This window comes from Eptatretus burgeri, chromosome 5 (genome assembly GCF_056783735.1).
Source record: "Eptatretus burgeri isolate ZD-2024b chromosome 5, Ebu_testis_v1, whole genome shotgun sequence".
In the NCBI taxonomy this organism is placed as follows: domain Eukaryota; kingdom Metazoa; phylum Chordata; class Myxini; order Myxiniformes; family Myxinidae; genus Eptatretus; species Eptatretus burgeri.
Genome location: NC_140965.1, coordinates 81,098,846 through 81,115,257, shown reverse-complemented (window position 1 = coordinate 81,115,257; position 16,412 = coordinate 81,098,846). Strand labels below are relative to the sequence as shown.

Sequence of the window (16,412 nt, the reverse complement as noted above, 5' to 3'; positions counted from 1 at the left end):
GTCACGTATGTGTTCAATGACCACGTGGGGGGTTTCAGAGCCACGTGGGGGTTTGTATCATTTGTGGTACTAAATATATTAACAGCCAAAGTTGTACAGGTCATTTTGGAACACCTGTATAATATGTGATATTTTCTAAGTCCAAAAAGGGCATAACTGAAAAAATTGTTGAAACACTCTGAAACTAACTTTTTCTGTAACTTATCATAATATATCAATGTACCAAGTTTTAGTTGAATATGCTAAAGGGTATGAGGGGGGGGGGGGGAGGAAGTCGGAAAAGCCACAGGTGGGACGGACAGATGGACAGATGAAAAGCAAACCTATAGTCCCGTCCGGCGAAACCGGTCGGGGACCAATTAAAACAAAAAGCATTCAAGTGATTTCCACCTCATCTCAAAGTGTTGTGGGTGTCAGTGGTTGCCAAAGATGTGGAATTTACGTTCTCTGGTTGCACAAGATTTTGGCATTCACAACAGTTTAACCATCACAGATGGAGACAGAAAATATTACGATGCGAGCATCCGGCATGCTGTGACTAGTTGTGTGTTTCGTGTTCAGTGTGAGCAAACTGATAAGAGGAACTGTGTGCAAGAAGCTTGGGATTGACAAGAAAAACTTTGAGGAGGAACTCCTTCACATGCGTGCACTGGATTTAGATCTCATCTCCCAGCTGAAGAAACTGGGCATTCCCCAGCTCTAGCAAAACCTCGCTGCGGAATTGTAATGTGCCTACACCTGCAATAGTCTCTACACCTGTAGCAGTCTTTACTTTTACTCCGAACTTCTAAGAGCTGGTGGAAAATATTGACTTCAAATGTTTTTCTCCTATATTGATGTGCTCATTCCTCCATGACATTCTTAATGTTTATACAATGTCATATGTAACATTATATAAACTCATCGTCATCGTTCGAATGCAGCTGGGTATCACCATTGGCTGAAGGTGTGACTGTGTCGCTGATGCAGTGCCCTCTGCTGGTGAAGGCAGGAGCACTGGTCGACAGATATCCTGTTTAACGTCCATCAGGACGGCACACATTGATGAATCACCAGGATTAGTTGTTAGTTGGGTTGATAATTAAACCCAGGCAAAACAGCTTAGAGGTGAGTGTGCACACATCCAGGCCATCCTGTCAGCCCTATTATGTAAACTAAATTTATGTAATAGTAAACTTAATGTTCATATAATGTAACATAAAACTTTTTATACCTCCGCTGAAAAAGTCTTTTTTTGGGTTGTGGCATGTTTTTGGGTTGTCCGTCCATATGTACATCCGTCTATGCCAACTTTGTTTTCTCCACAACCGCTTTTCCAATTGACACAATTTTCACCATAGGTGTGACTGAGTACTCATGTAGAATGTTTTAATGATAATTATATCATAGGTCACGTGGTGGGGCAGCCATGTTGGAAAAGAAAAAAAAGCAAAAACTTTGAACCTCTGTATCTCCAAAACCACTATATATATATGACCGTTTTTACAGCCATTTTTCCCTGCTGTGCAGGGGTTAGGCTTTTTCTTGAGGCAATTTTTTATGGCCGGATGCCCTTCCTGACGCCAACCCTGGTCGCCTCTTACGACACACAGGGATATGGTACACCTATTCTAACCGGGGCATACACCGGGACCAGTACACTGGCACTCATTTCGCCGACCTCGGAAGGATGACAGGCTGAGTCAACCCCCTGGTGTTAATTCAGCAGCCAACGGGGCTTGAACTCAGGACACTGGGATCCCAAGCCGCTGCCCTAACCACTGCGCCAACACCAGGCTTATCTCCAAAACCACTCCAACGAAAAAATTGATACTTGGCACATGTGAGGTATTCCTCATGAGAAACAAATGTGATTTTTTGATAGTCAAAGGTGGCTTCGTTATGACGTCATAATTGCATGATGAGGTCACCAGTCACGTAGTCTGTCCACCATCAGGTCAGGTATGGGAGCATGTGCCAGAACAGCACGTCGCTGCGTCCACTTTCCGCCGGTACTCCAGGGGCCTCCGTCTGGCCATCCCCCAGGCAGATGCCAGGCCCATCCCCATCTCCTTGAGATGATGGTCAACCTGTTGCAACCATGAGGCACGTGGTCGACCCACTGGCCTCCTCCACTCATGAGACTCCCTCGCTGAGAGAATCTGGTGAGCAGGATCAGAGTCAGGAAAACGAGCCACATGTCCATACAGCCGCAACTGACGCTCACGGACTATGCAGGTAACAAATCTCATCCGAGTCTCTCTCAGCAACCGCTCGTTGGACACAAAATCCGACCAGCGATAGCCAAGGATTCTCCGAAGAGACCTGGTACCAAAGGAATTAAGTCTCCGTCTCAGATCCTTGGTCAGAGTCCAAGTCTCGCACCCATAGAGCAAGACTGGAAGTACCAAGGACCTGAAGACTCGGACTTTCGTCCTCCCGCACAGGTACCGGCAGCGCCACACCCCATGATCCAGTGAGTCCATGACTCCCCAGGCCCGACCCAGACGTCTATTGACCTCTGACTCGCAGCCAGCAGAGACATGAATATCACTGCCAAGGTAAGTGAATCTCTCCACGACCTCAACATCCTCACCACAAACAGACACAGACAGGACAGCAGCATCCAAGATGTCACCAAAAGCCTGGATCTTAGTTTTGACCCAAGAAACCCGTAATCCCAACGGCTCCGACTCCTCATTCAGCACCTCGAGGGCCCCCAAGAGGATGTCTAAAGTCTCCGCAAAGATGACTGCATCATCTGCAAAGTCAAGGTCCGAGATCTTGACATTCCCAAATGACGCACCGCAACTTGATCTCTCCGACATCCTCCCTAGAATCCAGTCCATACAAGTGCTGAAAAGTGTGGGAGCAAGTACACATCCCTGACGAACTCCAGTAACAACTGGAAATAAGTCAGAGATGGTACCACCACACTTCACAGCACTCTCAGTACCAGAGTAGAGTTCAGACATCAGATCGATCAGTTTTGGTGGCACCCCACGAAGACCAAGAATCCTCCAGAGGACGTCCCGATTCACTGAATCGAACGCTTTACAGAGATCAACATAGGCTGCAAGCAGCCCCTGCCGAAACTCTCGTCTGCGTTCGGTGAGGACACGAAGTGCAAGGATACGGTCAATCGTTGACCTCTTTGGTGTAAAGCCTGACTGCTCTGGACGCTGGTGCTCAAGCAGATGATGGCGAACCCTATCGAGAATTATCCGAGCAAAGACCTTGCCCGGCACTGAGAGCAGCGTCACCCCTCGGTAGTTGTTGCAGTCTTGGCGATCACCCTTCCCTTTCCAGAGAGGGACAACAAGGCCCCTCTTCCAGTCAGTTGGGATGATGCCTGTGTTCCAGGCAGAGCACAAAACTGCATGCAACGACACGAGTGCAGCATTTCCACCAGCCTTGAGAAGTTCGGCATGGATGCCACAGATCCCTGGAGCTTTGCCCCGTTTCAACTGGTTCACCGCAGCCCGTGTTTCCACAAGCGTAGGTGGACCACAGTTGATTCGAGGGTCAGCAACAGGGATTGTAACACCCTTGACGTCCAACTCGACAGTTGGGGGATCAGCCTGGTACAACCGCTCAAAGTAACCGGCCCAGCGGGCCTTCACTTCAGACTCCTCTGTCAAGAGCCTACCACTCTCTGCTCGAACTGTAGTGCTCCGAGGGATGGGCTTGGATGAACGTAATGCGCGAATTCCCCTGTAAGCGGGACGAGAATCACCTGTCCACAGGTGATGCTCTACCCCCTCACAGATTCCTCGCACATAGGCCTCCTTGTCCACCCTCAGTGCACGTACAGTTTTACGCCTCAGCTCCCTGAACAGCTCAGCTCTGCCATTCAGCCTGGCCCTGCGACTCTGGTCAATGGTATCCAGTGTCCCTTGAGAGACAAAATTCTTCTTTGCCCTGCGGTGAGCTCCAAGGCATCCACCGGCAACATCAAGGACGGTGGTCTTGAAGGCGCTCCACAACTCTTCAGGACCCCCAAAGCACCCAGACCCCCCAAGTGTCCACTCAGCCTGTTCGCAAACTCCTCAGCTACTCTCTCATCCCTGAGCTTGGCAACATCCAGCCTCGGCTGGGATGGTACCATTCTCCAGGATTTAAGGTGCAGCTTTAGAGTTGCTACAACAAGCCTGTGGTCAGTATTGAGGAACTGAGCACTCCGGTAGACCCTGCAGTTCTGGATCATCCTCCAACGACCGTCAATGAGGACATGGTCAATCTCCTTTGCCACACCGCCAGCGTTGGAATACCAAGTCCAGCGATGAGCTTGTGGGCGCTGAAACCATGAACCAGCCACCCTAAGTCCATGACTTCTTGCAAAGTCAAGGAACTTAGTGCTATTCTGGTTCATAGTTCCTGACCCATGGGGACCAACACACACCTCATAACCGTCCCTATCAGTTCCAGTCGATGCATTGAAATCCCCCAAGACTAGAAGTGTATCTCGTCTGGGGCACTGATCAACCACAGACTCGAGTGTGGCGTAGAATGCATCCTTCACGGTGAGATCACTCGCCTCAGTCGGAGCATAAACAGAGACCAGGGAAATGACACCTAAGGAGTGACGAATCCTTAATCTCATAATACGCTCGTTGACCGGTGTTACCTCAATTATCATTGGGGTCAGCTTATTGGACACAGCTACAGCAACTCCTTGGGTATGGTAACCATCAGAGCGACCAGACCAATAGTAGGTGTAACCACCCACCATTATCTCGCCGCAATCCGGTCTCCGAACCTCAGAGAGAGCTGCAATCCCGATGTCCAAACGCTTGAGCTCAGATGATAACAGAGACAGGTGATCATCCTCTCTTAGGGATAGGACATTCCAGGCACCCACCCGAAGGGACCGCCTCAGGTTAACCCAAGGAGACCGCCGTCTGGTGGACGACACCTCAGCACCACTCCGACACACTCTCCCGCAATCTGACCCAGGGATGTTACCCCGTGGTTTCCCTCCGATCAAAGATTGGGGGTCCCGAAGGCTTTGCCCCAATCCCGTCATCCGGTGAGCTGCCCTGCGAAGGGAAGCTGCACAGGAGGTACTCCCACGGAGTGGGTTTTCAGATTTTTTTGCGTTTTTGCGTTTTGCGGAATGAAGGGTTTTACGGTGGCCGGAGTGCAAATCCTGCCACCAACCTCCTAATAATAAGTGACCCCAACTGCAGGAGGACGTCCGCAGACACAGTTGGGCACTAGATATGGATGGCCGTTGGCTCACAAGGAGCTCCTCCGCCCTTTGACAGGTTTTGTTTTTAATCCTGCTGGGTGTCCATATCCAAACACCCTCCTCACCAGAAAACCTGGTGGGGGAGACGGTTTAGTCGCCGACAACCCGACCATGGAACAGGTTAGTACAGGTTTACATGGTACCTGTAGCAGGTCACAGATCGAACCTGACCTGACAGTCCACCATACTGTTGTTTAACATAAAAACTTTCAAAATCTTCCTTTCCAAAGCGACTGAAAGAAGCAAAACTTAACAGGTATGATCGCCTATCCCTGTGGAACCAAAAGTTCTCCACCTAGGATGTCATAGGTCACATGGTTTGGCAGCTATGATTTTGTTTGAAGAACAAAACTTCTAAAATCTTCTTCGCCAGACCAGCTTGACAGATTGAGGGGAATCTTCACGCACATGCTCCCCAAGCCTTGGGAATACCAGCATGTTCATGAATAATAATTCATCGGTCACATGGTCTGGCAGCCAGAATTATTTAATACTTTGAATCTGGGTTCAGGGATTTAAATCAAACTTGGTACAAGTATTATAATGATGATGTAATTATGTGAGCGGAGGCATATCTGGCTACGTCGTGACGTTGAAGAGTGCCCTTCCAGTTCATATTAAAATGCATTATTTTTGGATTGTAATTACAGTAAAGAGTCTTGAAGCCCTGGAAGTTGTTTTAGGGCCAGACCAGCGGCCCTCCGATTAGCTTAGCTTGCCCATCAATGTTTTAGTTCATAAAATCCATCTTGTACGCCGACTAACACCGGCTTTCACAGAGAAGAGTTTTCCAACGATTTTCCAAATCTTCAGCAAGGACGCCATTTAACAGTTTTGATCCAGACAGGTTAAATCGATTCATACATAGCGTGACACATTCACTGCTGATGAGACTTGGTGCAGAAGAGAAAGAGAGAAAATTCCATTTGCGGTACTTGTGCCTCATCACCTTGACTACCAAATGTTGGTTCACGAGTCAGTAAGTGACCACTATATTCGTTATGGGTGTGTGTCTGTCTGTCTGTCTGTCCCGAGCATAGTTCCGTGGGTTTTGATCCAATCTTAATAAAATTAGGGTGTGAGGTTTGTATCATTGGTTCACGAGTCAGTAAGTGACCACTATATTCGTTATGGGTGCGTGTCTGTCTGTCTGTCCCGAGCATAGTTCCGTGGGTTTTGATCCAATCTTAATAAAATTAGGGTGTGAGGTTTGTATCATTGGTTCACGAGTCAGTAAGTGACCACTATATTCGTTATGGGTGTGTGTCTGTCTGTCTGTCTGTCCCAAGCATAGCTCCATGGGTTTTGATCAGTTCTTGATAAAATTAGGGTGCGAGGTTTGTATCATGATCTAATTGTGTTTTCTGGAGAATGGGCGTGCTGCACCCATTATGGGCGGAGCCACGCCCAAAAAAACGTGTTTTTAGGGCGTAGCCAATTTCAAGTTACATCTTTTCCGAGGGGGTTTGTCGAATCTGGCAGGGGTTTCGGTATTTGGTTAGCCCAATGGCACCTGCATAACCCCACGGAGCTCGATTTTTAATTTTCGTCCCAAGGTCAAGGTCACGAACTTAGAAAATGTCAAAAAAAAATCAATAAATTGGGCATCGAGCTCCTAGGGTTTTCAACTGTTTCGAATGAAGGTTGGTATGCAAGTAGTGCTCTTCGAGTACTACAACTTTCATCATTTATGTTTTTCCCGATTCCCGCCAGTTTGCCCGTGGCGTCCCCTCGAAGGTCAAAAAATAAAAAAGGCGAACCGTGTACATTGCTCGTGAACCATCGGCGTCTCCAGACTTGTCCTCAACTATTTTCAACAGTGCGTGGCAGCAGATGCTTCTCGACCAATCATTGCCAATAAAGAACACACAATTTCGCCAGAAAATGGATTTTGTTAAGAAAACTGCAGAGTCGATGAGAAAAATGAAAGTGCAACATTAGGTATAGGCCGAAGAACCAAGCCAACTTATCTTCCTCGTCACATCCATGCCAGATAATATTGAAAAGTGCTTTACTCAACACATTTTACCCAAGGCACATTATTCCATCAATTGCCCAATTTGAAAATGCGCAGTCATAAACAAACCAGCACAGTTGAGCACTCACTCACTCTCATTAACCAAACTCACAAAACACTGAGGCCAACATTCCACATCCAAGCATAGAGGGGGAACTCCAGACAAGCAGTCCAATTATTTGGCACAAATGTATGCATTGCAAAACAATTCTATAGATTTGCTTATGAGGCAATCAAATGGTTACTCATCAAGCATCTCTGCATACAGCTAGGGTTAATAAACTAAGAATAACCTGCTGAGAACTGGGCACACACTTAATAAATCGATTATAAATGATCAAGCACTCAATTTTATTTTAGACATCTGACATCTACAGAAAACTAGGAATATTCTCTCGAAAAACAATTTGGAAAATCATAAATATCGCGTTTCAACAAAGTTTCTATGGTATACAACAAAGTATACCATAGTTTCTCTATTGGGTTTAGGTCGAGCTAGTTTGCAGGCCAAGATAAAACCACAATATCATGCGCTGCAAGCTATACCATTGTAGACGTTGCATGTGCCAGAGCCCAGTCTTGCTGGAAGTAGTCATTGCCATCAAAAAACACCTCAGCAGTCGGGATCGTGAAATGCTCCAGCGTGTCTTGGTACACAGCCACATAACTGTCTGATTCAGCAGGCAGAGATGCCCTCCACCCACAGTACTCATGCCACTCGATACCATCTGGCTTTGTGGAAAGTTGATGCTCTGCTGTAGACAGGGAGGGTGATACATCCCTTTTGAACAGTACTTTTCTTGGGGTCCCTTGTCACCAGAGCAGAAACAACATTTCGATTTGTCCATGAACATCACAGTTCCATCCTTCCACAGACTAGTTCCCTCTCTTTGGCCCACAACAGTCTTCTCCTCCTCTGGGATGCATTCAGGAGAGGCTTCATGGCAGGTACCAGGTAGCAAAATCCAACTTCACAAAGACGACATTAGTTGTTGACCTGGATGCTTCGACACAATCACCGTTCCACCTGCAAGCAAGGGTTTTGGAAGACTGGAACCGGTTCTTATTTGCAATATATGCCAACTTCCTGTCATCTCTTGACTGTGGTGATCTGTTTCCATCCAGAATTATTTCTGCACGATGAGTCACCATGCCCAATGTGAAGCTCTTTAAAGATGCAAGATACTGTGGATTGCGAACAGCCGATTTTTCTGGCGATAGCTTACTGACTTTCCATCATCGGCGAGTGCCTTGACCACCTCTTTCCTCATTTCAGAGATATCGCACTTCCTTCCCATGGGAAGACACATTCGTACAGTACTTGTATAAATGCTTCAGGAGACCTTACAATCTTTATATTGACAAATCAACTGAATTTAGATTTCACCTTCTGAGTTTGCATCTCAACAAGAAACGTCACCTATTCTCATTTTTTGACGCAGGAAATTGCTTATTCTAATATTTTGACATGGGCATCCAGTATACAACTGGCCACTGATTATTATTAAAAGTCCTTTTTCAGCATAATATTATATTTTCCAAGATACTATTATAAAACCTCTCTTTAGATGTCAGCTGTCAAAGAAAAATTGAGCCCTTGATCACTTACAATCACCGAGCTCAATAACACCACGAGAGAGTCCACCAGCTTCCCTGCACATTACCGATTTGTCCTCACCAGCCAGCCAGCCTGCTATCCATGTTTAGTCCTTTCAGCCCAGACTCCCATAAGAGAATGAATAGGAACATACGATATAGAATTGGATTTGAAGGTATTCCAAAAACATTTGACCAATGTCAACAAATGACAAACATACTTTAGGAGCAACTCAACAAAACTAATAGTCTTCAATTATATATAATCCAAAATAAGCCTTTATTATCCATAAAAAATGCATTCATTAATGATAAAGACATAGCACGTTTACAAGTCCTACTATACACTGTGGCCTGTCAGAGGCTCTCAGGGTCTCAGAGCTTAGAATATTATCATGAGAAAGTCGTAATCTCGATATAATCACAATCTCAAAATAGAACCAACTTGGCTATCGGACTCATGTTTACTAATTCGGCATAAAGAAATATTTACTGATTACGGAAGTGAATCAATTTTGTATATTTTCGTCGGACACGATCTCCAGCCAGTATTTCGTTATACAACTTGGCCGCGCGATGAAACCTAATTTTTGTGTAATGGGTAGCTATGTTTTTGATCAGTATGGTTGAGTGACATGTGTCCGAGTCCCTATCATGTGCCTCTGAACAAAATGCAGAAATGTTATTTCTTTTTTAAATCGAAACATGCGGTTTTAACTCTTATCGGGTTAACCAAAATGGATGACCATAGCGTCCCATGCACGACAATTTATAGCAGAAATACGGCGTCAATAAGATGGACACACGACGTCAATTCCGCGGAAGAGTACATATTGCACCCCTAAAAGGTGCGGTTTCATCAATATTCCGGTAATCACCTCGACTCCGAATGAAGTACTTCCCTTAAAAATTAGTCATTTCGTGCATTTGCGGAAACCCCCGCTACAAAGAGCCGTCTAGACGCAAGCCTTCTAGGAACACATAAACAAACCATCCCAGGGCTGATCATATGGGCCGGCGATGTCATAGTTCTGTAAATTAGTGATAACACATTCAAGGAGCCTCTATAAAGAAGGCTTGTGCTTTTGAAAGTATGGAACTCTTTACGGAATTAGCGTGAAAAGCGCAGTCAAAGGATTAAAACCAGTCAATTCCCACTCACTGCTGTGGATGAAAGGACTAAACATGGATGCCGAGCAGAGTCCGCAATGCGGACAATCACTAGCTGCCGATGACCTATCTAGTGGTGTTATAGAGCTCGGTGCTTACAATCTATTTATTAAGCGCACACTTGCTTCTCACTGGATGGTTCTCATTTCGTGAACCAGTCCGATAGATCCATTACACTAAGGACTCCCCGTTTTCACAAACTGGAGACTGTCACAAACGTGTGTCAATGCAACCAGCAGACCCCAGCTCATAACCATTCAGCAATGATGAGTGTAGGACATTATACTAGGCAAACCGAACAGTAACCCGTGAGACAAACGTGACACGGGCAAGGATAGGTCATGTGCTTTCAGTGCAGCAGATCAACCAGAGGAAATGCTGTCTGTGCTCAAAAAAAATGACGGATCACAGCAGGCTTCCAGGAAACGAATGCCATTTTGAGTCAAGTTACAAGCAATAAATAGTGCAATGGGGTGAAGTTACGAACACCCGCATAAGGCAGCAGGCAATGGCCACACGTGTTCATCTCAATAGATGCAAGGTACAGGATGTACAAGGTGGTATTGGCACACCATCAGTGCCAAAAAGGAGACATCTGAAGTACAGCACATGACTCCATCACTGTGACTGGTCGTTATTTCAATGCGATGAACAAATGTTCTTCTACCTGGGCTCAACATGTGGTGTTTCATTCCGTGTGTCAAGTACTGCACAAAGCACAAAGCGGAAGATGGCACAATCAAGACAATGCTTTTAAAACTAGAAGGGCACTCGGTAGAGCGCATACCTCCGCCACATAATGCCTGATCCACAAGAACATTTCGGGCCCAATACATTTTTGAAATATAATGCTATACAACACTATATCGTTTTTGGCCCCCTCTCTCTCAATGGTGAAGAATCACTTTAAAAATTAAATAATTCTCGTATCCAGATCCGGATTCGGATCTTCACCAAAATCGAATTAATTTGTCCTTGCGACACACCCAACCTGTCCACCAAGTTTTGTCCGAATCCATCCACAACTTTTTGAGACATCATGCTATAGATCATTTTTGGCCCCATCTCTCAATGGTGAAGAATCACTTAAAAAATTCCAGGAGTCGGATCCGGATCTGGATTTTCACTAAAATCTAATCAGTTCGTCCTTGTCACACACCCAACCTGTCCACAAAATTTCATCCGGATCCATCCACAAGTTTTTGAAATATCCTACACACAAACAGACAGACAGAAAGGGGTGAAAACATAACCTCTTTCACCTTCGGTGGTGGAGGTAAACATTGTGCAAGCATCACGCATCTCAACATCCAAGGACTGGGTTAAAGGTGAGCCCGAATAAAAAAAATTGCACAATCTAAGGGACAGTGGCTTTGTTGGAACAAAATTCTACCTCTTCCATGAGCCTCAATCATGTATACAAAAGAAAAATCCAACCGACCCAAGCGATCCCATGACCTTGGCAAGTTCTGCGGCTTACCAAAGGCCTCGGCATAATGGAACAGAAAACAAACAAAACGATCTCATGACAGTGGCTGGTACAAGCAACCATGTCGAAAAGCGTCAGATGGGAAGAATGTAGCTACGACGAGCTTTCCATCAAAACTTCTGGCTGAGAGGCCCTGCTGTGCAGCTTGGCACTCAACAGCGTCCGAAAACTCCACAAACACCTGCAGGCACAATGGCAATTTGACATGGTACTCACCATGTTTACAATGCCACAGAGGAAGTACCATCTCATGATCATGCACAGTCAAATCTGAACCTTTAGAATATGAGAAACGTTTACTTTGACAGAAAAGAAACCTGCCCACACACCTGGCCTTTGTTTGACTCTTCCTTCGGGAGTAACACTGACCGCACTTCCCCAAACTTCTTGCACTCTTCCCTCACATCCTCCAAAACGTCTGCAGAAAAAAAAAAAAGCAGGACAGGTCAAAACCTGTCCAAAGGGCAGACAGATCACAAATCCAAACCTCAAAACTTAGAATCCAAATGTTTCCTGGAGAAGCCTCAGTGAGGTCTGTTCCCATAGCCAAAGGTCACATTAATTTGTGGACCAAGTCCTAATGTCTGGCATTAATATAATCCATGTATGTAACCTTAGTCACTTTAGAATATACAAACACACACAACTTCACAGTCTCACATATAAGAGCAGGCCAATATGTAAAGTGATTAGTCTTTGCAAAAACCTGCGTCACTTCATGTGAACAAAACCAATTTGTCAATTAGTTTGCAGTTTGCAATGTTCAACAAAACCAAGTTAACTTGACTCGGTAGCCTTGAGATGAGTGTCCGCTCTGCATCTGGGAGGTTAGCGGTTCGATTGAGTCAGTCCAATTCATAACAAGGACACCAAAATGGTATGTGCTCCTTCCAACACGACCCTCAGAATTTAGAAGATACAGCATGGCCAAACCCCCAACCAAGAAAGATCATGGCTATGTTCTCCCCATTTTCCACTCTCAGGAGAGCCAGAAATCATCATCTGTCCAACCTCAAGAATGAACTTTCAAACTTGTCTCCCTCCTCTAAAACCTGGTAGTGCTTTGATAAGTCTGTCTCTGGTATATACTCCCCTTCCATCACTTCCCTCCCTTTAACTGGCACCACAGCCTACTCTGCTAGTGAGAGGGCCAACTGCCTCAATTCTGTGTTTGCTTCCAAATCTCATGACCCCAACTCCTAACTTTGGGTACCCATCCTTCCCTGTCATACCCAACTGCTCCTGGACTCTGTCTCTTGCACCTAAGAAAGTGGAGAAGGTCCTTTCCACCCTCGACTCTGACCCTGCAACTGGACCGGACTGCATTGGCTCACGTGTCCTAAAAACCTGCTCAACTGCTCTTTCACATCCTCTCTCTCTGCCCTTTTCACCCTGTCATTTGTGCGAGATCATCTTCAATCTACTTGGAAATCCACCAACATCATTGCACTACATAAAAAAGGTGCACAAACTGATTGCCTCAATGACAGACCTATCAGCTTCCACTTCCAATCATCAGCAAGGTCAAGGAATCCATCATCACAGTTGATATGAAATCCTTCATTTTCTCCAACAACCTCATCTCAGATCAACAATTTAATTTCAGACCAGGTCACTCAACCTTGGACATGCTGAGGTTTCCTTCATCCCGTGTCCAAAAAGTCCCACGGTTACAACGTTTCTTTTCTCCATTCTCTGAATTCACCTTTATTGCATCCCTCACGTAATGTCATTAATTGCATCTCCGACTGAAAATAATTATTAAATCCCAGTTTGCAATGCATGTACGTGTTCCATTAACTGTCCATTTTTTCCAACTTCAGTGCCAATTCACCCAACCTCCTTAAATCCACCTCATCCTAACTCATTACCTGTTATAACCTCTCCTTACCCCTCCCATCTTGCTCATGATCCTACCTCCGCTCTTCGCACCTCTGACTGTCTTCTGCTTTAGTATCAGCTCCTCCTCTGGAGTCACAAACTGTGTGGCATTTTAAAATCTGTGGGCTCCATTCTAACCTAACGTATATCTCACTCTCTCAATCAGAACACTCCTCAACACCTCAAACATGCTCTTTCTTTCCTCTCATTACATCTCCCCTTTTCCCAAACCCTCAAATATTGTATTACCCACTGCCGGCTCCCTGCTTCACCATACCACCACCAAGCCTCATTCCTCCCCTCTCCTCACCTCTCCCATCGCACTCGTGTGCCATGACTGCTCTCGTAGTCTCCCCTCCCTCTCAAAGCAACCTTCACACTCTTCTCCCTCCAAGCTTACCTCTTACCTTTCACAAAAACTCCCTCCTCACCTTTCTCCCTCAACTATCCCCTCATTTTCCCCACTCAATCCCCATTCTCAAAGTTGCCCCCCCCCTCACATCCACAAAGCTGCCTCCTTCCCCTGCCCTCTCTCATCCATCTTCTCACTTCACCTCCTCCAATCTTCAACTTCCCTCTTCCTTCCCCCTCTCTTATGACTCCCCACATCACCACCGAGCCTTTTCTCCTCATCCAGCCCTCTCCCCGAGCTCTTCTGAAATCCCCCACACTTTGTCAACTCTCCCTTGACCCCCCACTCCTCCCTTGTCCTACCATCCCCCTCCCCTCCCCTGCAACCAAAGCTTCCTCCACTCCTTCTTCCTTAACAGTGTGGACCTCAAACATCTGGGGGCTTCATTTTAACCTGACAGATCTTTCAATACCGGTTGCCACTAACAAACCAGACAATCTGCTCAACAGAAACTTTCCTCTTTCAAGACGTCTTGACTACTAAGTATCTCTCCCCGGTTACTCCCTCCTCTGGTATGACAGACCAAAGCCTCGACCTGGCAGCGGAGTTGCTCTCTTCATAAAAAAAAGAACTCTATTCCTCACTCTCTATGCAATTCCCTCACTCCCCCACATACCCAGGAATACCTCTGGCTACAGCTTCCCTCCACGTTTTATATGTGTGTTGTACCGTCCACCAAACAGTGCTGCTCCATTTACACCTCACTCGCCAAAAACATGGACAACCTTCTATCCTCTCATCCCAACTCTCTCTTCCTATGTGGTGACTTCAATTGTCATCATGCCAGTTGGCTGGGTTCGAGTACCTCCCTCACCAACCATAGCACTTCAGCAAAAGACTTCTACGACTCACATCGGTCAACTTCCTGACCCAGATCTCAACTAACGATACTCCATCTCTTCTGGATCTGATTTTGAAAAATTTCCCTGAAAATATCTGCTGTTCTTCCTCTGCTCCAAATGGTTCATCTGACCACACGCTTGTCAAAGTAGACATCTCTGGCTATTATTAGAGAACCACCTCAGCGCCAATGAGTCTGGCATTTCACTCAGGTCGACTGGCAGGGGACTTCAATCAGCCATCAAACTTCTAGAATGGTCTCCCATTTCTACTTTCTCTGATATCAACTCATCTTGGGAATTCTTTCAAAGAAATTTGCTCTCTCATGCCCCGATTTATCCCATCTCGTCTTCAGTTGTCATACCCTTCCACCCGCCCATCACTCTCAGCCATGATCTTTCTTGGGCAAACCACATTTCAAAGTTGGCCTCCGAAGCCAGCCACCAACTGGTCATACTCCGTCGTGCAAAGTCCCTCTTTGGCACACCTGAACTACTATTCACGTACATGGCTTTCATTCGCAGCTTGATGGAGTACTGTTCTCCCCTCTGGTCTGGCTCCCCTGCCTCTAGTCTAAACAATGAACAATTTAGGTTGGACAAAAATGTTATCAAAACTTTCTCACCTGAAATGACTTCATTGGCGATATGTCTCAGAAAAAAAACCCCCACCCGAATCCTCCCATGGGAAACCTCATTTTGACCTCAAATCCAAGCTGGCCGACATTGTACAGGTGCAAAAACTTTAAATGGACATAATTTTGGAAAGAAACAACAAAGAAACACTTTTAAGGTGTCATTTTTAACTAATTTGAGGACCCCCATTCGTTTAGTGATACTTATAAGATCGTTAGATATAAAGGTCATATGTCAAGGTCAAGGTCAACGTTAAACTTGACCGAAGCAACGTTAAGATTGACCGAAATTGTATCAAGAGTTATGCCAAAATGAGAGTTAATGATAAAATATATTGGTTGTTATTGCCACATATACCATTAAGATGCTCATTCATTTAGTAATAGTTTTGAGGTGATTGGATATCTCGATCATGTGATAAATTCAAGGTAAAGGTCAAATTTGATCAAAATGATGCAAATCGACTCAAAATAAAGTACATTGGATGTATCATTTTCAATGGACTCTTTCAAGATGTCCATTCACTTATTTATGAGATTGGCATCAAGATCATAATCAGAGCCAAATTTAACCAAATAAGTAAGAATCCAAACAGATTTTGTGACCTTGCAGTGACATTATTTTGAAACCCGTGTTAAGGTGTCTAATAACAAAGTTTACTATGGCTGATCACTTAAATGATATTGTATGAGTGATAATTTTTGCAAGTCAAATTGCAATGTCAATCCATTGTATTATTATTGAGATCTACATCCTGGTCATCATCATCCTGATTGTCCACGTGTGGCACATTCATGCATGTTATTCCCCTGCATTGGCCACAAGCTGGTGTGCACTGCAGTCCATTCTTGCGGCAGGTGCATGTTTTTTGTCACACTGGCCACCACAATTGCACCGAATTATCTTGAGGAGTCGCTCTGGTGCTGAGTCATCCTGATAGGCACAAGACCACTGGGAGTGGCTTTCCAACCCCAAAATGCAGAGGCGATATCATTGCCATGCCATCCCTGCACTTGGTGATAAGTCCGATGACTATAAAAGGTGGCTGCATCACTCGTCGGCGGAAGCTTTTCTGGGGATACATATTGTGTAGAAGTAGCTACCCTCAATAGGAACTTCGTCACCCTTGCTGTGTTGAGGCT

General features: G+C 45.5%; 1 protein-coding gene across 3 annotated transcripts in view; it reads right to left on the bottom strand.

Annotated features, from left to right (window-relative positions):
• Positions 1-16,412, bottom strand: part of UHMK1 (U2AF homology motif kinase 1) — a 55,176-nt gene that overhangs the window by 3,878 nt on the left and 34,886 nt on the right. Inside the window, exons 7-9 of one of the 3 annotated variants that reach the window (XM_085882624.1) lie at positions 11,832-11,920; positions 11,494-11,683; positions 7,225-10,720 (exon numbers count right to left, since the gene is read on the bottom strand). In XM_085882624.1, the coding sequence (XP_085738750.1) occupies positions 11,537-11,683; positions 11,832-11,920 (236 nt within the window). In that variant the 3' untranslated portion in view covers positions 7,225-10,720; positions 11,494-11,536. Of the gene's footprint in view, positions 1-7,224; positions 11,684-11,831; positions 11,921-16,412 lie in introns of those variants that run through there. The other 2 variants (XM_085882625.1, XM_085882623.1) reach the window with 2 other exon arrangements.